The sequence below is a fragment of the Selaginella moellendorffii genome, unplaced genomic scaffold (assembly GCF_000143415.4).
Source record: "Selaginella moellendorffii unplaced genomic scaffold, v1.0 SELMOscaffold_52, whole genome shotgun sequence".
NCBI lineage: Eukaryota > Viridiplantae > Streptophyta > Lycopodiopsida > Selaginellales > Selaginellaceae > Selaginella > Selaginella moellendorffii.
The window spans coordinates 777,380-800,421 of record NW_003314313.1 but is presented as its reverse complement, the minus strand read 5'-3'; the positions used below and the strand labels follow the sequence as shown (position 1 = coordinate 800,421).

The 23,042-nt window shown below is 47.6% G+C and overlaps 2 protein-coding genes and 1 pseudogene across 2 annotated transcripts; 2 read left to right on the top strand and 1 right to left on the bottom strand.

The window, feature by feature from the left end:
• Positions 1-8,784: 8,784 nt before the first annotated feature.
• On the top strand, positions 8,785-9,398 carry LOC9635229. Its single transcript, XM_002982156.2, has 2 exons — positions 8,785-8,883; positions 8,947-9,398. The coding sequence occupies exons 1-2, from the start codon at positions 8,824-8,826 to the stop codon at positions 9,250-9,252; spliced, it is 366 nt and encodes a 121-aa protein (XP_002982202.1). The 5' UTR covers positions 8,785-8,823; the 3' UTR covers positions 9,253-9,398.
• An 862-nt stretch (positions 9,399-10,260) lies between these two features.
• LOC9635643 lies at positions 10,261-11,482 on the bottom strand (annotated as a pseudogene).
• A 6,912-nt stretch (positions 11,483-18,394) lies between these two features.
• On the top strand, positions 18,395-18,989 carry LOC9635640. Its single transcript, XM_002982153.2, has 2 exons — positions 18,395-18,493; positions 18,557-18,989. Exons 1-2 carry the CDS (start codon positions 18,434-18,436, stop codon positions 18,860-18,862), a joined length of 366 nt encoding a protein of 121 aa, XP_002982199.1. The 5' UTR covers positions 18,395-18,433; the 3' UTR covers positions 18,863-18,989.
• Positions 18,990-23,042: the final 4,053 nt, after the last annotated feature.

Below are 23,042 nucleotides of genomic sequence, written 5' to 3'. Positions count from 1 at the left end.
GTCAAGTACATCTACCCAATTCAGAATCCGATATGGCTTTCACCACTGGTGGTTGTGCCGAACAAAAACGGCAAACTTCGAATCTGCATCAACTATAAACAGCTCAATGATGCCACCAAAAAAGATGTCTTCCCAATACCATTTACCGACGAAGTTCTTGATGCAGTTGCCAGACACAAGATGTACTCCTTCCTCGATGGTTTCTCTAGCTACAACCAAATTCACATTGCTGAAGAAGATCAGCACAAGACAGCATTCATCAGTCCATGGGGAGCCTATGCTTATCGACGAATGCCTTTTGGACTCTGCAATGCCCCATTCACCTTCCAAAGGCTCGTCACCAACACTTTCTGAGACTACCTCACCGACTTCATGAGAGACTTCATGGACAAATTCAGCGTTTTCAGCTCGGAAGATCTACATCTTGAATGCCTGGAGAAATGCCTCAACAAGTGAAAGGAGAACAACATAGCACTCAACCCCGACAAATGTGCTTTCTTTGTCAAATCTGGAGTACTTCTCGGCCATGTTGTCTGCAAAGACGGCATTCTCATCGACAAGGACAAAGTTGACATCATCTCCAAACTTGAACCGCCGAAGAATCAGAAAGAACTTCGGTGCTTCCTCGGCAAAGTTGGATATCACCGACGATTCATCCACAAGTATGCTCACATCACCAAACCACTCACCGATGGACTGAAACAAGATGCCCAATGGACATGGACGTCCGAACAGCAACAAGCATTCGACAATCTCCGACTCAAAATAACAACAGCACCGATCCTTGCCAAGCCCGACTGGACACAAGAGTTCCACATTCATGTCGACACTTCCAACGTCGCCACTGGTGCAATTCTCAGCCAAACTCAACACGACAACCGAGATCAACCGATCTACTACGCCAGCCCGACTACTCAACCCAGCTGAACGAAATTACACCACCACCGAGAAAGAAGCTCTCGGCATGATCTACTCACTTCAGAAGTTCCGACACTACATACTGTCAACCAAAGTCATAATTTTCGTCGACCACAAGGCACTCCTTAACCTCATCAACAAGCCGATACTATCTGGTTGAATATCAAGATGGTTCCTTTTACTACAAGAATACAACTTCGAGATCGTCCACAAACCCGGCAAAAATCACGAGCAAGCAGATTATCTCAGCCGGATCACCACCGGCGACAAACCCGAAAGACTTACCGACGACTTACCCGACTCAAACCTATTCCGAGTTTCAATACCAGCAACCTGGCTCGACAATGTCTTCAGTTACCTGAACTCAGCAAAAGTTCCAGATCAGTACACTACATCTAACCAAAAGAAGACTTTTGTTGCTAAAACCCGACGATACTCAGTCATCGGAGGCACTCTCTACAAACTAGGAATTGAAAACATTCTTTGCCGATGCATCAAGCCACCAAGCACAACTCAAATCATCAAGGAAGCTCACGATGGACCTTCCAGCGGACACTTTGCCGCTGACACCACAACTCGGAAGATTCTTCAAGCCGGCCTCTAGTGGCTGACACTCTGGCATGACACTGAAGAATTCTGCAAACGCTGCGACACATGTCAAAGACACCGATTACCGCCGAAAACTCAGACTCAACAACTCAACCCAACATTCCCAATGGCACCATTTCAGAAATGGGGACTCGACTTCGTCGGACCCCAAGTCAGCACCCGTCGACAAAATCAGTACATCATCGTCACCACCAATTACACTACCAAGTGGGCCGAAGCAATACCTCTCCGACATGCCACAGCGAAAGCAACAGCAACCTTCATCTACGAAAATATCATCACTTGTTTCGGCACACCACTCAAACTCGTCACCGACAGAGGCACCCACTTCATCAACCAAACAATCGAACATCTCGCCACCGAGTTCAAAATCTGACACAAAATGTCGACACCATACTATCCTCAAGGCAACAGTCAAGAAGAAGCAATGAACAAAACACTGAAGACCATCCTCAAAAAAGTCATCAACGATTTAGGCAAAGATTGGGACGACAAACTTCTCGATGTACTTTGGGCCTATCAAACTACGTATAAAGTCACCACCGACATGATGCCATTCAAACTCACCTTCGGAACAGAAGCCATCACGCCAATCAAATTCATCATCCCAAGCATGCAAGTCACTGTCAAGTATAATCTCTACACCCGACATGCAGTTCAAGAAAGGCTTCAGCAACTTGAACATCTCGATGAACTCTGACTCAACACCCTCTGGACACTTCATGCGATCCAAAAACAGAGAAAAGCTCGGCACGACCGAAAAGCATCCCAGCATAACACCCAAATACAGCGTCGACGATCATGTTCTCTGGTACCGAGGACCCATCGGCAAACTTGGACGAAAACTCCACACCAACTGGCAAGGACCTTTCAAAATCATTGAACTATACCCCAACAGCACTGCCAAAGTCAGCACACTCGCTGAAGACTTTACTGAGATCGTCAACCTTAACAAGCTTCAACCATATCACATCGACAGATTCAGCATCAGCACCTCAGCAAATTTCCGACCCAAACCGACAAACACCCCAAAACCAACAATCGACACTCACCCCAGCAGACAAACTTTAACTCAAATCAATTCGACACAACTCAACTCAACTCAACACGAACTCATCCACCAACTTCAGCAACAAACAGCAGCAAAAATCTCTAAGTCCCAAGCTACCGTTGGATCAATGCCACCTGAGCAAATATCAACACTTGAACTTGAGTTAACTTCATCAGCAATATCCACCATTGATCTGCAATCAAGCCAAATCAAACCACATCAATTCCGTCAACAAATCTCTACCATTCATCACCAGCAATCGAGTGCCACACGATCAGCCAACCAACAGTTACAGGTTTCAAGAACCCTAATAGGGTGAGCGCTTCAACCACAGAAAATGAAGAGAAAGATGCCAGCTCATCCACCCCAGGGCCTCAAATACGTCATACACCATATTCCTAGGCTTCCCAACAACGACATAGCCACCTGGCTCAAGGACCATGGATTTGAGCTCCTCCACAAGGCCTTTTCAACACACCTTGATCAAAAACTAGCGAGGAAGCTGGCTGCCTCCTTCAACCCCAAGAACAGCACCATAACCGATGGCACCAACGAGATCACCCTCAGCCCAGCAAGAATCGCCTCCATTTTCAAAATCTCCAACAAGGGACTGCTCAAATTTTCAAGAGAAGTTCCACAGCAAATCATCAAGGCCAATCGAAAAATTACCGATGAACTCACATGGGAGGACATCGAGGAGCAACATATGGATCGCCTCAAAGCCCGAGCTTCGCCCAACAGATCACACCATCAGCAAGCGCACAGCAGCAGTCTACGGAGCTCTACTCGACGGCAAATGTGTGAACGTGGCTCATCATCTCCACGAGCTCCTTCTCAAGCTTCTCGACCATGCCATCCTTGCCACACTCAACAAGAAGACCATGCGGACAGTAATATTCCCACTGCTGATCGCTCTACACCAAGCTCTTCCCAACAAACAACCGTGGACAACCCAAACAAACTCCACAGAACAAAGTGACAGCTCTGAAGAACAGTCAGAATCAGAAGGAGCAACTCCCAGCAAGAAACCGAAGCCAGCATCTCAACAATCAGGCTCAACTCACTCCAACAACACCAGCTCCAGCAACAAACACTCCAAGAATTCAACTCCACTTCGCCGCCGCCTCACACACAAAACACCAGTGAATCCAGCTCCCAAACCGCTGATCCGAGAACACCTCATCATCAGCGACAATGAAGACAACTCACATCACCATCCACACTCACCCCAGAGCCCGCATCCACTCGAATCAGCCCCAAAACCAACAACTTCTCACAAACACATCAACATCGCCAAAGGAAAATGTCAGCTGATCGCCCAGAACTCAATTTCTCCACCAGCTGAGAACAACATTCTCAACGCCCCGACCTCCTCGACACGTTCCACAAAAGAAAACATTGACTACCTTCACCAATCACTTGAAGAACACACAACCATGCCTCCTCCAGCAAATACCATGACCAGCATTCACAAAAATTCCACCCCTTCAACAAAATTCCAAGCGAAAAATTTCCCAACGGATAAATTAATTTCAGTGCCACATCTGGGCCGTTCATCCACCATCAAACTGAAAAGCTCATCTCCAATCACCTCAAAGAATCTGGCCCGACCACATCACCCACATCCAACGAAGCAGATTCAGCCTCCAGCAATTTCAACTCCCGGGACCAAGAACACAGCGAACCCTAGCGAGAAACACCAGGATCACGGAGCAGGAGCAGGAGCAGCAGCCATGCCTCAGCCATAGAGTCAGGTACGCCGTGATTATGACGAGATCAGGAAGGAGTACGAAGATAAACTTTGGGACCCAAGCTACTGCACCCGCAAGTTGTTTGAAGCCCTCAATCAACGCATGCACCACGAGCAAGCAAACTACTTCCCAACACCAGCCGACATTGCACAACATCTTCTCAAGCAAGGCTCCTTCATATACACCCGGGGAGCGATCAAGAAGGAATTCTATGAGCCTTTAAACCACCGGCTGGATACTCAGCTCGAAGAGATGAAGCAGATCCGCACTGACCTCTGGGACATCAGGAAGATCGTCTCCAAGCAGCCATCAACCCCATCAGTAGCTCATGAATTCACCTACAAATTCAAATATGAAGAACTCAACACCCACTACCAGAAGCTCGAGGATGATCATACCACCCTGCTGGCTGAGGTAGCTGACCTCCAGGAAGATGGGACAGATCCACCAGACAGTGTCCCTAACCACGAGCTTACACTCCCGTAGCAAAAACGTCGCCTCTATCGACTTGAGTAGCAGCAATAACAAGCGATGGAAACTGACTATGTTTGCACCGAGGATGGTATTTAGTTCTGTCAGAGAGCAGAGTGTATCAACCAAAAACCCAGGCTCAGGGGACTCCGACCTTAAACCCAGGGCTACATCGGAGCCATAAATTAAATCATGCACAACATATAGTATATGCTAGCAGTTAGAACCACTAGCCTTTCAAAGGGGGGAATCCGAATTATGGATCCCTATCTCCATTCCATCATTTTCTTATCAATTCACAACATTCTTTCACTTGTCCTTCTTCTCAGCCCTTGGAGATCGGGCCATTTTCTCTTTTGTTTTCTTTCTAACAATAGATTTCCAGCGAAGAGGAGTATCGACACCTCTTCAATTGCCAAGCGAGACGAGTGCTGAATATTTGTTTGTGAAGTGCTGATGCTGTGGCTAACGTCACACGTCCAAGGTTCGTGACCTTTAGTTTCCTGGTTTCTGACGTGCGTGATTATGAATCCATTCACTTCTTCCGCCATTCCTCTACATTTGGCATGTGCATTGCGCGCTAGGTGATCGTCTTCACCCCTGCTCTTAGCTCGAGAATGGATGAGCTGGATCATCTTTCCACCGATCACTCTCGCTTTGTTTCTTTTTCGTGCGGTGTCACCACGAGAAAGGATTTCGCACTGTCACAAAGCTGCTGACCATATTGGTTGGTGTTTGTTTTGTGATGCCGATTATCACAAGCTTCTGCAGCAGCAGCTGTCACGCAATCGAATCCCGGCGTACAAGACGAACAGCTTCATGGCGGATGCGCTGCTGTTGACGATTCCAGCATTACGGATCCCTCGCGGTTCCTAAAATCGGGGCAAGGCTTCTGGATGAAAACACTCAGGCAGCAGCGACTGGACTGGAAGAAATTCCTCGGCTGAAGGAGCTGCTCGTGCTCACGCCAGAGGGGATCGGCTTGGAAGTTTTGGAAGTGACTGCAAAAGAAAAAGGAAAATCTCGAGCCACGAAACCATGAATTCCAACCAGCGATGTGACCTTATTGAACCGGGAAGCGGCAGTGCGCACTCGAGTAGCAACTTTACTTGTCCCTGGAACAGCATCCATTGAGCAAGACCTTGCGGTGGACGAGAGGCATTCCACCTGGTTGCGCGCGGCCCGTGAAGAGAAACTTTTCCGCGAAAGATGCCCAATGCGGGCATATGCGATCACCATCGTAGTCCAGGTCACCACGTCCCTCTCCTTCAGAGAATAAAAGGTTTTTCTCTCCTCAGAAACGCGACTATCATCGCAAAAGGCCCCTAACAGGATTTTCAAGGAGAAGACATTGGAATTCTGGATCGAAACACCTTGACAATATGGCCAAATCGGGCAGCATTTGAGTTCTTATCGTCGTTGAGCAGCCTTCTTAATGACAAGAAATTAGAACAAATTGAAACACACTCAAACCTGAAGCTAAGTATCTTCACTTTCAATGATCATTAGTTTTGTTCGTATTCACACAGCGTTGTCCACATCAGTGAGTTTCCCTTCACGTTGAGAGTTCCTTGGCCCGTTGTTTAGGACTTTGATTTTTTGAATTGTTTGAACATATTGACTATCACTGGCTTCTTTTATTGTTGATTAGCTCGTTGCAAGCAGCTTCGCTTTCTTGTCCCCAGCAAATCTACTCTCTTATTGCTAACGCAAAGAAAAGCCCTCATAATTGGGTTGGCCCCTTGGCCGGTCCGGTCCACTCTGCCCAGGTAGAACGCTTCGCACCTCTCTCCACCAAGTTCGTTTAGGTTCTTTCAACGATGAACCTTAAACATGACCTAAATACCACTGGGAAAAAAGGGGAAAACGGAGAGTTTTCTCAATTAGTCCAAAACGAAGCATCTTACCAGCTACTTAATTGGACGGATGACAGCCTGCTGGATGGCTCTTCCGTGTGGACGGACTTGAGTTGCAGTTTGTGGTCCTAAGCAAATTGAAAGAGCAATGTTCTTCACAATACAAAAAGAATGCCCGTGATCATGAATTTGATGCTTCTAGCATTGTGTTTTTGAGATTTGATCCTTTTTAGCAATCAAACATTATTTTGGCTTCTCCTCGTGCTGTGCTGCAGTTTCATCCACGCCACCATGAATCTGCACGAAGCTCGTGAGCCCTTGTCCACTGCCGAGCAGGAATTAAGCAATTCGTAAACTTCTTTAACGAGTAGACGCTTCTTGCCATGCCTGTGAGATAGCATTCGCTTCTTACTTCTGTTAGTTCGTCTGGCAGTCCAGATCTCTTTCGGTGTCTTTCCTTTGATCGAGCTAGAGTCAACTGGTCAAGTCCACCAGTGGTTTCATGTCAAGACTTTCAGTCGCCAACGTGAGCTCCAACGTCTTGGGGTTTAGCAGGATGAACTTTTCATCGAAAAACTTCCTCTCCAAGGAAGATCTCGAGGCACGAAACCATGAATTCCAACCAGCGACGTGACCTGTGCGGCAGTACGTACTCGAGTAGCAACTGAGATTAATTTGACTTGTCCCTGGGACAGCATCCGTTGAACAAGACCTCGCGGTGGACGAGAGGCATTTTGGCCCGTGAAGAGAAACTTTGCCGCAAAATATGCCCAATGCGGGCATATGCGATCACCATCGTAGTCCACCCTCTCCTGTAAAGAATCAAAGGTTTTTCCCTCCCCAGAAACGCAATTGTCATCGCAAAAGGCCCGTAACAGGATTTTCGAAGAGAAGACATTGGGATCCTGAATCGAGTGAAGGACCTTGATCGCCTCGTCAATGTGCCCAAACCGGGCATGTAGTGATAGCAAGAGGTTACATAAGAATGTGCACTGCCGGAGCTTAGCTCGTCTTTGGTTCCTGAGAATAATCTCTGGCTGCCATAGAGAGAAGAAAGACTTGGTTGACGTGAGACCTGAAGAGTTTGTGTATAAAACGCACCAAGAAGAGCCACATCAAATTCCCATGGACTCAAAGCCTTGTCTCCCACCAAGGAATGGGAGTGACAATACGCATTATGGTTTTCTTTTCTTGGTGGGAGATCTTTCGCAAACAATACGCAATATTATGAACTTCCATGTCTTGGCTGCATGTCTCTGAGAAGGCATACCTGAGTCCAGCCGCTATCAATTCGGCAATCATAACGACAGGTAACACTACGTGGAAGAAAACAATCAATTCTTTTCTCTTGTTTTGCAGCAGGTTTTGTCACTGATAACTCTGTGGAGCCGATCAAAGACGCAGGATTGCTCTCCGGCACCTTCGGTGGAGACCACATCAATCCAAACGCGGCTGCTCATCCAAGCCTCGTCTACGATGCCAAGGTGCCCGAATTCACGGACTTTCTGTGTGGATTGAGGCAGGAAATACGAAACGTCTCCACTTTCGCAAACTTGAAACCATCTATTCCACACGACAACGCAGCAATCTCAACTATCCCTCCATCGCGATCTCTTTGCTCAAAGGAAAGAGGATCATCCACCGGCGAGTGACAAACGTAGACGACGACGCTACCACGTACCGAGCAACAAGCGTGGAGGCTCCGGTATCTTCTAAATGGCTCGCAAAGATAAAGTATCCTTCGTCTTTGGAGGAATTTATGTGCTTTTCGATTTTACGTCTACCAGCTGGACACACTGGATAATCTTCGCGATTCTATCTATGGGCACGTAGAGATCGATGTCTCGAGCGGTCTTGCCCCAAAAAGGGTGTCTAAGTTTCGATCCCATTTATAATCTAGCAAATTAAACGAAACACGCAAACTCCTAAAAATGTCACCGTTGAAAAATCATAAACTGAGCTAAATTTCAATATTTACGTGTATAGTAATGTAGTCCACGTAGAAATTTTGCATTCTAGCCGCAATGTGGAGTCATGTACTAGCTGAATCGTCAAGATAAGCGTCGCTCCCAGGACTATATAAACAAGGCCTTTCCAGAGCTCAACTCATCTCTAGTTAAAGTTGTTTACTCATTTTCTTCTTGGTTATTTCTTGTTCTATCTCATTATGGCATTTCGCGAGGTTTTCTTCCTGTGTATGCTGGTCTCGACCCTCTCCATCACCCAGGTAAGAAACTCTCATTCGATTGTCCCGCAAGAAGCTCACAATTTGGATATCTTACTCTTACAGGCTTGCCAGTTTTCTCGATCCTGCACTGATATCACCTTCGACAGGAATTCGACCGTGATGAGAGCCATTTGCAGCACATCCAATATGGAAAGGAGGAACGCCTCCATCGATGTGAACAATTGCGTGGGCAGCAGCAATGGTGTCCTCGACTGCTCATCCAACTTTGCCTCACGATGCATCAACATCAGCTTCAATGGGCTCAACGTGGCTGCCCGTTGCAACCGCGGGGATGGCGTTCTCGTCTCTTCCACTCGCAACCTCGACGATTGCATCCAGAACGTCGAGGGAGTTCTCCAGTGCTGCTAGATCCTTTTGGATGATCAAACTATATCCATATGATGAAAGATGAATAACTGAGTGATCTCCCACATGATCTCTCCTTGTTTGGCACGTATGTGTCGCTGTTCTGATCAATAAAACTTACTCACGGAAGTTGTGGGGCTTTTAAGACAGACTGGAAAATATTACTTGTACAACTTTTTTTCAATTTGTATAATGAAAATACTACAAAGACAAATCGATTTATATTAAAGGTATATTATGAGAATTTTAAAGCCTATGATCCCTCCTTATTAATGTGCCGTTTCATCAAGGATTAAAATCATAAATGTAGTCAACATGGGCTTGCTTCTCCTGATCACCAAAGATGATTGACAGCACATGATCATACATGTCAAGAATATTGTCTTCAAATACAGGATTATTTTACCTCTGGTTCGGCAATTTTTGGGGTGGAATTGGACAATGACGACCAATCCAGCTGATTAGCAATCTTAGCCATCACTGTAAAAGACAAAAAGTTTAAATCACGTATGAATCAGGTTACGTGCTTGGACAGACACACATGCAAGCGAGTGCAGACATGGACCATGATGTTTCAAAAGAAACACAGAGATCATCAAATCCAAGCGAGGCATATTCAATCGAGATTGAAGAACAGGCGTACCTGTTTCATTCTTCACTGGCCGAGAGGTCACAGTAGCAGCCACCAAGAGGAAGAAGAAGAAAAAACTTAGTGCGCGAGACATGATCTAGAGTTCCTCTTGCAAAGAAAATCTATCAAAGAGAGACCGATGATATGATCAGCGTTTGTGTTGATATCGTATATATGCTGCCGAGAAAATGTCAACCACTGAAGAACCGCCACGTCGACATGCAAAGCGGCAGTTTTGACTGGATGGCTGGAAACCAGACTTCCAGTTAGCTTTTCCCTCTCCAATTGTACTGGAATTCACTCGCGATAATTCTTTTCATATGCTAATGTTTATTAACTTCTGCACTTTCAAAATTCTAGAAGCGTTGCCATCAAAATGGCTAGAGCTCCCAAGATCCTGGAGGGACTTCCACTGTTTCCACCCGATCTTTCGTCAGCTTGGAAAGCAGGATAGTTCCGGCACTGCGGTGATTTCACAATGTCTCCAAGGTGACTATCACCATACACATCTTGGTTGCGGTACCACGTCCACAGGGCATGGGTATTGTTCTTCACCTAAAGAGAAAAAGAGCAAAATCAAGAGGTTGAACTCTCGAGGTTACCTCCAATAGGCCGTGACCAAAGCTTCCATCTCGCAGCGCGCTCCATTCCGGCTGCCTGCCCCAGCAGAATTGATTCGCCGCTGGCTCAGAGCCGAAGTTTTGAGCACAAACTCCACCGAATTGGGGTACGTTGTCCTCAGGCTTGGGGCGATCGTCAGCGTCCTCCGTGTCCACTCTCGTTCTAAGGCATGGACCTGGAAGAACACCGAGGATTCCTGTCGAGATCGAGAAGAGAGAGGGATTTACATGGCCATTGAAGACAATGTCGACGCCGGCATTGTAGAGAAGCTCCTCCATTTCGAGACGCATGCACTCGACCTCGCGGTAGTGGGAGCTGTAGCTATTGTACCACGGCGGATGCCACGATCCAGGGCGTGAGGAGCCTGTTGACGCGATCCTCCCAGCATCAGGAAGTGGATGCCGCCGACATCGAACGAGAACTAAAGGCTGGAATTCGATCCAGGAGGCACCGAGAATCTGGCCTTGTATGTTTTGCCCAATGCCTGGGGCTCGATCTCGTGGTTGGCACCTCCTCCATGAATCTGGGAGCAAGGAAATCAGGGATTGGATTGCGGATTTATAGTCTTTCTCTCTCTCTCACCTCCCCTAGTGATCCCAGTGGGGATGATAAGTCTCCCGGATTGGCGCGTCTGGAAGTGCACAGCTAAAGCAGGGCGATCCAGTGCCATTGGTGATGTATTGATCCGAGTATGTGAGATCGCCCACCATGAGGAGGAGCGAGGGATCGTTTCGGATGACGTGATCGACCGTGGCGCTCGAGTTGTAAGTGAGTCCCAGATCATACCAGCTCAAGATCTCCCTTCTCACCTGGAACAGCACAAACAAGCAATGTCAAGCTCTCGCTCGAGCTCTGGAAGAGTTACCTCGTCTGCGCTGCTCCGGCTCTCAAACCCTTGAGTGTAAGTTGGAGAGCTCTTCGAACAGCACAGTGCCTGATTGCCTGACTTGGGCGATGCATTTGATGACCGAGCCGCAAAAATTTCCCTCCTCCTCGTCTTGTTGGTCATCGAGATCTCGCCTCCCAGAGCAGCATTCCATCCCAGCAACTAAGTGGCTGATTTCTCGATGCCACAAAAGGAAGCTTTAAAATAATCCTCGTCGAAGAAAGAAGAAACTCGTCACCTCACTGGAGGTGTCGCTTGATCAAGCTCATCATGTCCCAGTCCTTCTCTCGAGAGCTCCAAGCATGAAGATGGACTGCGCGCCGGCTCGAGCTCACCCACCATCTCCGCGGCGCGCTCCGCCCGCTCCACGTCGCCATGCATCCGGCACCTGCTCAGCAGCGTCATCCAGCCCGTGACGCACTGCTCGAACGGCATCCTCTCCACGAGCTCCTCGGCGTCCTGGAGCCAGCCGCAGCGTCCCCAGCCAGCAGATCCACCAGGCACATATAATGCTCCCACAGCAACTCCACCTCGCTTTCGCAAACAACACGCAAATATTGTATTATGAACTTCCATGTCTTGTCCGCATGTCTCTGAGATCGTTGCACTGCTCAAGGCATACCGTCCCGAATGGAGTCCAGCCGCTATCAATTCGGCAATCGTAACTACAGGTAACACTATGTTCTTTCCAGAAGAAAACAATCGATTCATTTCTCTTGTTTTGCAACAGGTTTTGTCACTGATAACTCTGGGGAGCCAATCAAAGACGCAGCATTGCTCTCCGGCACCTTCGGTGGAGACCACATCAATCCAAGCCTCGTCTACGATGCCAAGGTGCCCGAATTCACAGACTTCCTGTGTGGATTGAGGCAGGAAATACGAAACGTCTCCACTTTCGCGAACTTGAAACCATCTGTTCCACACGACGACGCATGGCTTCCAGCAATCTCAACTATCCCTCCATCGCGATCTCTTCGCTCAAAGGAAAGAGGATCATCCACTGGCGAGTGACAAACGTAGACGACGACGCTACCACGTACCGAGCAAGCGTGGAGGCTCCGGACGGTGTTATCGTATCGGTGGGAGCTAGCGGTATCTTTGCGAGCCGTTTATGTCAAGCGAGTCCTTCGCTAGAGACAGTTGACAGTTTTTAGGGCTCTTCTGAATTTTAGGGTTCTTCGACAAAGATTCTTTTGGCGCTCGATGGATGGATGCATTCCCTTCGACCCGTACTGGGACAATGCCTGGGTCACAGCACAGGCTGCTCAGCGGAGCTCCTTTTGGGGTTGAAATCCTGCGGGAGCTCCAAGGATTTAGAGAGGGGAAGGGTGCTCCACGATCCTACGTTTCTTGCAGCTTGATCGGCATGTATGGGAGGTGTGGCAGCCTGGTTGAGGCGAGGAAGGTGTTTGACAGGATGCCTTGCCACAATGTAGTGGCCTGGAACGCTTTCATCTTGAGAATGGCGAAGAATCTCGTGCTCTGGAAGGCTTGTCATGGATGGAAAGCCAGGGTTGCGGACCGGATTCCGGGACATTCTTCGCAGCGATCGAGGCTTGCTCTGCTCTAGCGATCAGAGAAGAAGTGAGACTCATCGGTGGGAAGATGATCAAGCTGGAAGCTCTGGAACAAGGCATGAGAATCCACCCTTGAGCTAAGAGAAGTGGCAAAGATGATCACGTAGCGAGCTCGCTGGTGGAAATGTACGCATACTGTGGAAGAATGGTGGAAGCACGCATGGTTTTCGACACCAGCTCCCGGCACAGTGTCATCTCGTGGACTGTTCTAGTGCTCGGATACGTTGCAAACGTGGAGAGTGAGCTAGCACTCGAGGTTTTTGGTAGCATTTGCAGATTTGGCTGGGAGAGAAAAGTGGGAGAAGCTTTGGATGGAACGGTTGTGAAAGTTAGCACTCTGGGAAAAGGGAAAGGACAAGCGAGACGAGTGCTGAATATTTGTTTGCGAAGTGCTGATGCTGTGTCTAACGTCACACGTCCAAGGTTCCTGACCTTCAGTTTCCTGGTTTCTGACGCGCGCGATTATGAATCCATTCGCTTCTTCCGCCATTCCTCTACATTTGGCGTGTGCATTGCGCGCTAGGTGATCGTCTTCACCCCTGCTCGTAGCTCGAGAATGGATGAGCTGGATCATCTTTCCACCGATCACTCTCGCTTTGTTTCTTTTTCGTGCGGTGTCGCCACGAGAAAGGATTTCGCACTATCACAAAGCCGCCGACGATATTGGTTGGTGTTTGTTTTGTGATGCCGATTATCACAAGCTTCTGCGGCAGCAGCTGTCACGCAATCGAATCCCGGCGTACAAGACGAACAGCTTCATGGCGGATGCGCTGCTGTCGACGATTCCAGCATTACGGATCCCTCGCGGTTCCTGAAATCGGGGCAAGGCTGCTGGATGAAAACACTCAGGCAGCAGCAACTGGACTGGAAGAAATTCCTCGGCCGAGGGAGCTGCTCGTGCTCACGCCAGAGGGGATCGGTTTGGAAGTTTTGAAAGAAGAAAAAGGAAGATCTCGAGCCACGAAACCATGAATTCCAACCAGCAATGTGACCTTATCGGACCGGGAAGCGGCAGTGCGTACTCGAGTAGCAACTTTACTTGTCCCTGGGACAGCATCCATTGAGCAAGACCTCGCGGTGGACGAGAGGCATTCCACCTGGTTGCGCGCGGCCCGTGACTTTTCCGCGAAAGATGCCCAATGGGGGCATATGCGATCACCATCATAGTCCAGGTCAGCACGTCCCTCTCCTGCAGAGAATCAAAGGTTTTTCTATCCTCAGAAACGTGATTGTCATCGCAAAATGCCCCTAACAGGATTTTCAAGGAGAAGAGATTGGAATTCTGGATCGAGTGAAACACCTTGATCGCCTCGCCAATATGCCCAAATCGGGTATATAGTGATAGCAAGAGGTTACACAAGAATGTGCATTCCCGGTCGATCCGGCGCGCTTCCCTGTGATTGCCACATCCTCGCAGGCTGCTCCTTTCGCAGTTGGTCATCGCCCATGGACTATTTGCCAGACACCGCACAGGGCTTGGACGATAAGAGGTTTTGATACCCAAAAGGCACGGGGATTCGTGTGCCAGGCTCTGGGCAGCAAGCTCTACCTTATTGGGGGATGGAGCTGCAGGAAATTGAATCCATGCGAGGATCGATGGGATCCCATTGCCACTCCATCACCATCTCCAGATGGAGACCATAGCCGTCATCGCCCTCCCAAACCTGTGATGTCGATTGGATCCCTGGAGACTATAGCGGTGGCGTGGGAGCGAAGACTATGGTTCCAATGTATGTTTGCACAACTTCTTTTCCTTGTTTGTTTCTGTCCAAAACATTAGAGGAAATATCCATTTAGTGGAATTTGGTTTTGGATCTGGTTGTATTGCTCCCTTGTTCGAGCTCGTACATAAAAAAGACCACAGCAGGAGATTTCTGCGAAAACTCGCCAATGCTTCCCATAGCTCTTTGCCATCCCTCCAGAATGCATGTCGATGTCGCGTTCCCGTTGTGGCGGATCTCGGGATCGATGGCTGGTTGCGACTCGAGCCCATCAACCTCCGAGGCAGAGCACGGTGACCTGTTTGGAAAAGCCGGAAGTAGAGAAGGCCCTGCAGATTCAAGGCGAAGATGAGTACCCCCTCCTATCTCAGCTTTGATCTTGTTCATCGCTCATGCTCAGCCCTGGAAGCCTCTGAGCTAAGTTTTGGAAGTGACGAGCCCGAGGTCTTCAAGCTCGGACAGCTACAAGAAGTTTAACGAGCTCTTGAGTAGCTGCCACAGCGCCCAGACGCTGGGAAGCTCACAAGCTACTTTGGTGTTTTTTGACACAACTACTTGCAACGTATTTCAAGGAAACCACAGGGTTGTAAACTTCCATCTAACATTGTTCTATGGCACCGTTACAATCTCATGGCATTGCAAAAACAAAAGGAAGTTAAAGAAACCATAAAGAAAACTAAAGAGAACATAGACCTGGAAGGTTCTAGTGTTTTTTTGGGCTTTGTCCAGTTCGTTGAATAAACATTTTGGTTAGAACAAACAGTTCACGAACCTGTTAAACTTCGATGTCCATCTCGTTGAACAGCAAACATCTTAGTTAGAGCAAACAGTATACGAGTTGATCTGAGCGTCTTTTCTTGTAAATTCACGCTATGATCACTGTGCTTCCTGTACACATTGCATGCCTTCAGAGTTTCAATGATCGTTGTTTTCATTGAGGTTGGACCATTGTCATGTACGTCTTCAGCTGGATTGAAGTTCTGAAGATCAACAGGCAATGTTGTTTCTCAGCTCGCAGGTCTTTGTTGAGCGCAGCAACAACACATCTCTCCAAAACGTGGACACAAAATCTCTCCAATCTCGTAGCATTTTCATCTTGGCACACTGTGACACGGCATTTGAGTTCTTATCGTCGTTGAGCAGCCTTCTTAATGACAAGAAATTAGAACAAATTGAAACACACTCAAACCTGAAGCTAAGTATCGTCACTTTCAATGATCATTAGTTTTGTTCGTATTCAAACAGCGTTGTCCACATCAGTGAGTTTCCCTTCACGTTGAGAGTTCCTTGGCCCGTTGTTTAGGACTTTGATTTTTTGAATTGTTTGAACATATTGACTATCACTGGCTTCTTTTACTGTTGATTAGCTCGTTGCAAGCAGCTTCGCTTTATTGTCCCCAGCAAATCTACTCTCTTATTCAAAGAAAAGCCCTACTTAAACGAACTTACCTTGCGAGGGTGGAGAGAGGTGCGAAGCGTTCTACCTGGGCAGAGTGGACCGGACAAGGGGCCATTATATGTCTTTAAACATGAGCTAAATACCACTGGGAAAAAAGGGGAAAACGGAGAGTTTTCTCAATTAGTCCAAAACGAAGCATCTTACTTAATTGGACGGATGACAGCCTGCTGGATGGCTCTTCCGTGTGGACGGACTTGAGTTGCAGTTTGTGGTCCTAAGCGAATTGAAAGAGCAATGTTCTTCACAATACAAAAAGAATGCCCGTGATCATGAATTTGATGCTTCTAGCACTCTGTTCATGAGATTTGATCCTTTTTAGCAATCAAACATTAATTTGGCTTCTTCTCTGCTGTGCTGCAGTTTCATCCACGCCACCATGAATCTGCACGAAGCTCGCCATGCCTGTGAATTAAGCAATTCGTAAACTTCTTTAACGAGTAGACGCTTCTTGCCATGCCTGTGAGATAGCATTCGCTTCTTACTTCTGTTAGTTCGTCTGGCAGACCGGATCTCTTTCGGCGTCTTTCCTTTGATCGAGCTAGAGTCAACTGGTCAAGTCCACCAGTGGTTTCATGTCAAGACTTTCAGTCGCCAACGTGAGCTCACACAATGTCTTGGGGTTTAGCAGGATGAACTTTTCATCGAAAAACTTCCTCTCCAAGGAAGATCTCGAGGCACGAAACCATGAATTCCAACCAGCGATGTGACCTGTGTGGCAGTACGTACTCGAGTAGCAACTGAGATTAACTTGACTTGTCCCTGGGACAGCATCCGTTGAACAAGACCTCGCGGTGGACGAGAGGCATTTCACCTGGTTGCGCCGTGGCCCGTGAAGAGAAACTTTGCCGCAAAATATGCCCAATGCGGGCATATGCGATCACCATCGTAGTCCACCCTCTCCTGTAGAGAATTAAAGGTTTTTTCCTCCCCAGAGACGCAATGGTCATCGCAAAAGCCCGAAACAGGATTTTCGAAGAGAAGACATTGGGATCCTGAATCGAGTGAAGGACCTTGATCGCCTCGTCAATGTGCCCAAACCGGGCATATAGTGATAGCAAGAGGTTACACAAGAACGTGCAAATCCGGTGCTTAGCTCGTCTTTGGTTCCTGAGAATAATCTCTGGCTGCCATGGAGAGAAGAAAGACTTGGTTGACGTGAGACCTGAAGAGTTCATGTATCAAAAGAAATTAAAACGCACCAAGAAGAGCCACATCAAATTCCCATGGACTCAAAGCCTTGTCTCCCACCAAGGAATGGGAGTGACAATACGCATTATGGTTTCCTTTTCTTGGTGGGAGACCTTTCGCAAACAATACGCAATATTATGAACTTCCATGTCTTGTCCGCATGTCTCTGACAAGGCCTACCGGAGTCCAGCCGCATTCGGCAATCGTAACTACAGGTAACACTACGTGCTTTCCAGAAGAAAACAATCGATTCTTTTCTCTTGTTTTGCAGCAGGTTTTCTCACTGATAACTCTGTGGAGCCGATCAAAGACGCAGGATTGCTCTCCGGCACCTTCGGTGGAGACCACATCAATCCAAACGCGGCTGCTCATCCGGGCCTCGTCTACGATGCCAAGGCGCCCGAATGCACGGACTTTCTGTGTGGATTGAGGCAGGAAATACGAAACGTCTCCACTTTCGCAAACTTGAAACCATCTATTCCACACGACGACGCAGCAATCTCAACTATCCCTCCATCGCGATCTCTTCGCTCAAAGGAAAGAGGATCATCCACCGGCGAGTGACAAACGTAGACGACGACGCTACCATGTACCGAGCAACAAGCGTGGAGGCTCCGGTATCTTCTAAATGGCTCGCAAAGATAAAGTATCCTTCATCTTTGGAGGAATTTACGTGCTTTTCGATTTTACGTCTACCAGCAGTGTGGACACACTGGATAATCTTCGCGATTCTATCTATGGGCACGTAGAAATCGATGTCTCCTGGAGTCTCTTCGTAGCGGTCTTGCCCCAAAAAGGTCCCATTTATAGTCTAGCAAATTAAAAGAAACACGCAAACTCATAAAAATGTCACCGTGTATAGCTGGCTGGAACGTTGAAAAATCATAAACTGAGCTAAATTTCAATATTTACGTGTATAGTAATGTAGTCGACGTAGAAATTTTGCATTCTAGCCGCAATGTGGAGTCATGTACTTGCTGAGTCGTCAAGATAAGCGTTGCTGCCAGGACTATATAAACAAGGCCTTTCCAGAGCTCAACTCATCTCTAGTTAAAGTTGTTTACTCATTTTCTTCTTGGTTATTTCTTGTTCTATCTCATTATGGCATTTCGCGAGGTTTTCTTCCTGTGTATGCTGGTCTCGACCCTCTCCATCACCCAGGTAAGAAACTCTCATTCAATTGTCCCGCAAGAAGCTCACAATTTGGATATCTTACTCTTACAGGCTTGCCAGTTTTCTCGATCCTGCACTGATATCACCTTCGACAGGAATTCGACCGTGATGAGAGCCATTTGCAGCACATCCAATATGGAAAGGAGGAACGCCTCCATCGATGTGAACAATTGCGTGGGCAGCAGCAATGGTGTCCTCGACTGCTCATCCAACTTTGCCTCACGATGCATCAACATCAGCTTCAATGGGCTCAACGTGGCTGCCCGTTGCAACCGCGGGGATGGCGTTCTCGTCTCTTCCACTCGCAACCTCGACGATTGCATCCAGAACGTCGAGGGAGTTCTCCAGTGCTGCTAGATCCTTTTGGATGATCAAACTATATCCATATGATGAAAGATGAATAACTGAGTGATCTCCCACATGATCTCTCCTTGTTTGGCACGTATGTGTCGCTGTTCTGATCAATAAAACTTACTCACGGAAATTGTGGGGCTTTTAAGACAGACTGGAAAATATTACTTGTACAACTTTTTTTCAATTTGTATAATGAAAATACTACAAAGACAAATCGATTTATATTATGGTATATTATGAGAATTTTAAAGCCTATGATCCCTCCTTATTAATGTGCCGTTTCATCAAGGATTAAAATCATAAATGTAGTCAACATGGGCTTGCTTCTCCTGATCACCAAAGATGATTGACAGCACATGATCATACATGTCAAGAATATTGTCTTCAAATACAGGATTATTTTACCTCTGGTTCGGCAATTTTTGGGGTGGAATTGGACAATGACGACCAATCCAGCTGATTAGCAATCTTAGCCATCACTGTAAAAGACAAAAAGTTTAAATCACGTATGAATCAGGTTACGTGCTTGGACAGACACACATGCAAGCGAGTGCAGACATGGACCATGATGTTTCAAAAGAAACACAGAGATCATCAAATCCAAGCGAGGCATATTCAATCGAGATTGAAGAACAGGCGTACCTGTTTCATTCTTCACTGGCCGAGAGGTCACAGTAGCAGCCACCAAGAGGACGAAGAAGAAAAAACTGGATGCTGTTCCAGGGACAAGTAAAGTTGCTACTCGAGTGCGCACTGCCGCTTCCCGGTTCAATAAGGTCACATCGCTGGTTGGAATTCATGGTTTCGTGGCTCGAGATCTTCCTTTTTCTTTTGCAGTCACTTCCAAAACTTCCAAGCCGATCCCCTCTGGCGTGAGCACGAGCAGCTCCCTCAGCCGAGGAATTTCTTCCAGTCCAGTCGCTGCTGCCTGAGTGTTTTCATCCAGCAGCCTTGCCCCGAGTTTAGGAACTGCGAGGGATCCGTAATGCTGGAATCGTCAACAGCAGCGCATCCGCCATGAAGCTGTTCGTCTTGTACGCCGGGATTCGATTGCGTGACAGCTGCTGCTGCAGAAGCTTGTGATAATCGGCATCACAAAACAAACACCAACCAATATGGTCGGCAGCTTTGTGACAGTGCGAAATCCTTTCTCGTGGTGACACCGCACGAAAAAGAAACAAAGCGAGAGTGATCGGTGGAAAGATGATCCAGCTCATCCATTCTCGAGCTAAGAGCAGGGGTGAAGATGATCACCTAGCGCGCAATGCACATGCCAAATGTAGAGGAATGGCGGAAGAAGCGAATGGATTCATAATCAAGGAAACTAAAGGTCACAAACCTTGGACGTGTGATGTTAGCCACCGCATCAGCACTTCGCAAACAAATATTCAGCACTCGTCTTGCTTGGCAATTGAAGAGGTGTCAATACTCCTCTTCGCTGGAAATCTATTGTTAGAAAGAAAACAAAAGAGAAAATGGCCCAATCTCCAAGGGCTGAGAAGAAGGACAAGTGAAAGAATGTTGTGAATTGATAAGAAAATGATGGAATGGAGATAGGGATCCATAATTCGGATTCCCCCCTTTGAAAGGCTAACAGTTCTAACTACTAGCATATATTATATGCTGTGCATGATTTAATTTATGGCTCCGATATAGCCCTGGGTTTAAGGTCGGAGTCCCCTGAGCCTGGGTTTTTGGTTGATACACTCTGCTCCCTGACAGAACTAGACACTATCCTCGGTGCGAACATTCAGTTTCCATCACTTGTTATTGTTGCTGCTCAAGTCGATAGAGGTGATGTTTTTGCTGCGGGAGTGTAAGCTCGTGGTTAGGGACACTGTCTGGTGGATCTGTCCCATCTTCCTGGAGGTCGGCTACCTCAGCCAGCAGGGCGGTATGATCATCCTCGAGCTTCTGGTAGCGGGTGAGTTCTTCATATTTGAATTTGTAGGTGAATTCGTGAGCTACTGATGGGGTTGATGGCTGCTTGGAGACGATCTTCCTGATGTCCCAGAGGTCAGTGCGGATCTGCTTCATCTCTTCGAGCTGAGTATCCAGCCGGTGGTTTAAAGGCTCATAGAATTCCTTCTTGATTGCTCCCCGGGTGTATATGAAGGAGTCTTGCTTGAGAAGATGTTGTGCAATGTCGGCTGGTGTTGGGAAGTAGTTTGCTTGCTCGTGGTGCATGCGTTGATTGAGGGCTTCAAACAACTTGCGGGTGCAGTAGCTTGGGTCGCGAAGTTTATCTTCGTACTCCTTCCTGATCTCGTCATAATCACGGCGTACCTAACTCTGTGGCTGAGGCATGGCTGCTGCTCCTGCTCCTGCTCCGTGACCCTGGTGTTTCTTGCTAGGGTTCGCTGTGTTCTTGGTCCCGGGAGTTGAAATTGCTGGAGGCTGAATTTGCTTCGTTGGATGTGGGTGATGTGGTCGGGCCAGATTCTTTGAGGTGGTTGGAGATGAGCTTTTCAGTTTGATGGTGGATGAACGGCCCAGATGTGGCACTGAAATTAATTTATCCGTTGGGAAATTTTTCGCTTGGAATTTTGTTGAAGGGGTGGAATTTTTGTGAATGCTGGTCATGGTATTTGCTGGAGGAGGCATGGTTGCGTGTTCTTCAAGTGATTGGCGAAGGTAGTCAATGTTTTCTTTTGTGGAACGTGTCGAGGAGGTCGGGGCATTGAGAATGTTGTTCTCAGCTGGTGGAGAAATTGAGTTCTGGGCGATCAGCTGACATTTTCCTTTGGCAATGTTGATGTGTTTGTGAGAAGTTGTTGGTTTTGGGGCTGATTCGAGTGGATGCGGGCTCTGGGGCGAGTGTGGATGGTGATGTGAGTTGTCTTCATTGTCGCTGATGATGAGGTGTTCTCGGATCAGCGGTTTGGGAGCTGGAATCGCTGGTGTTTTGTGTGTGAGGCGGCGGCAAAGTGGAGTTGAATTGTTGGAGTGTTTGTTGCTGGAGCTGGTGTTGTTGGAGTGAGTTGAGCTTGATTGTTGAGATGCTGGCTTCGGTTTCTTGCTGGGAGTTGCTCCTTCTGATTCTGACTGTTCTTCGGAGCTGTCACTTTGTTCTGTGGAGTTTGTTTGGGTTGTCCACGGTTGTTTGTTGGGAAGAGCTTGGTGTAGAGCGATCAGCAGTGGGAATATTACTGTCCGCATGGTCTTCTTGTTGAGTATGGCAAGGATGGCATGGTCGAGAAGCTTGAGAAGGAGCTCGTGGAGATGATGAGCCACGTTCACACGTTTGCCGTCGAGTAGAGCTCCGTAGACTGCTGCTGTGCGCTTGCCGATGGTGTGATCTGTTGGGCGAAGCTCGTAGTAGAGGAGGAGGGCTTTGAGGCGATCCATATGTTGCTCCTCGATGTCCTCCCATGTGAGTTCATCGGTAATTTTTCGATTGGCCTTGATGATTTGCTGTGGAACTTCTCTTGAAAATTTGAGCAGTCCCTTGTTGGAGATTTTGAAAACGGAGGCGATTCTTGCTGGGCTGAGGGTGATCTCGTTGGTGCCATCGGTTATGGTGCTGTTCTTGGGGTTGAAGGAGGCAGCCAGCTTCCTCACTAGTTTTTGATCAAGGTGTGTTGAAAAGGCCTTGTGGAGGAGCTCAAATCCATGGTCCTTGAGCCAGGTGGTTGTGTCGTTGCTGGGAAGCCTAGGAATATGGTGTATGACGTATCTGAGGCACCGGGGTGGATGAGCTGGCATCTTTCTCTTCATTTTCTGTGGTCGAAGTGCTCACCCCGTTAGGGTTCTTGAAACCTGTAACTGTTGGTTGGCTGATCATGTGGCACTCGATTGCTGGTGATGAATGGTAGAGATTTGTTGACGAAATTGATGTGGTTTGATTTGGCTTGATTGCAAATCAATGGTGGATATTGCTGATGAAGTTAACTCAAGTTCAAGTGTTGATATTTGCTCAGGTGGCGTTGATCCAACGGTAGCTTGGGACTTAGAGATTTTTGCTGCTGTTTGTTGCTGAAGTTGGTGGATGAGTTCGTGTTGAGTTGAGTTGAGTTGTGTCGAATTGATTTGAGTTAAAGTTTGTCTGCTGGGGTGAGTGTCGATTGTTGGTTTTGGGGTGTTTGTCGGTTTGGGTCGGAAATTTGCTGAGGTGCTGATGCTGAATATGTCGACGTGATATGGTTGAAGCTTGTTAAGGTTGACGATCTCAGTAAAGTCTTCA

What these genes read in the sequence shown, in the direction of transcription:
- LOC9635229 (XM_002982156.2), top strand. Translation starts at nt 8,824, where the DNA reads ATGGCATTTCGCGAGGTTTTCTTCCTGTGTATGCTGGTCTCGACCCTC. An exon ending in CGACCCTCTCCATCACCCAG is followed by an intron (nt 8,884 to 8,946) that starts GTAAGAAACTCT and finishes TTACTCTTACAG; the next exon opens with GCTTGCCAGTTTTCTCGATC.
- LOC9635640 (XM_002982153.2), top strand. Translation starts at nt 18,434, where the DNA reads ATGGCATTTCGCGAGGTTTTCTTCCTGTGTATGCTGGTCTCGACCCTC. An exon ending in CGACCCTCTCCATCACCCAG is followed by an intron (nt 18,494 to 18,556) that starts GTAAGAAACTCT and finishes TTACTCTTACAG; the next exon opens with GCTTGCCAGTTTTCTCGATC.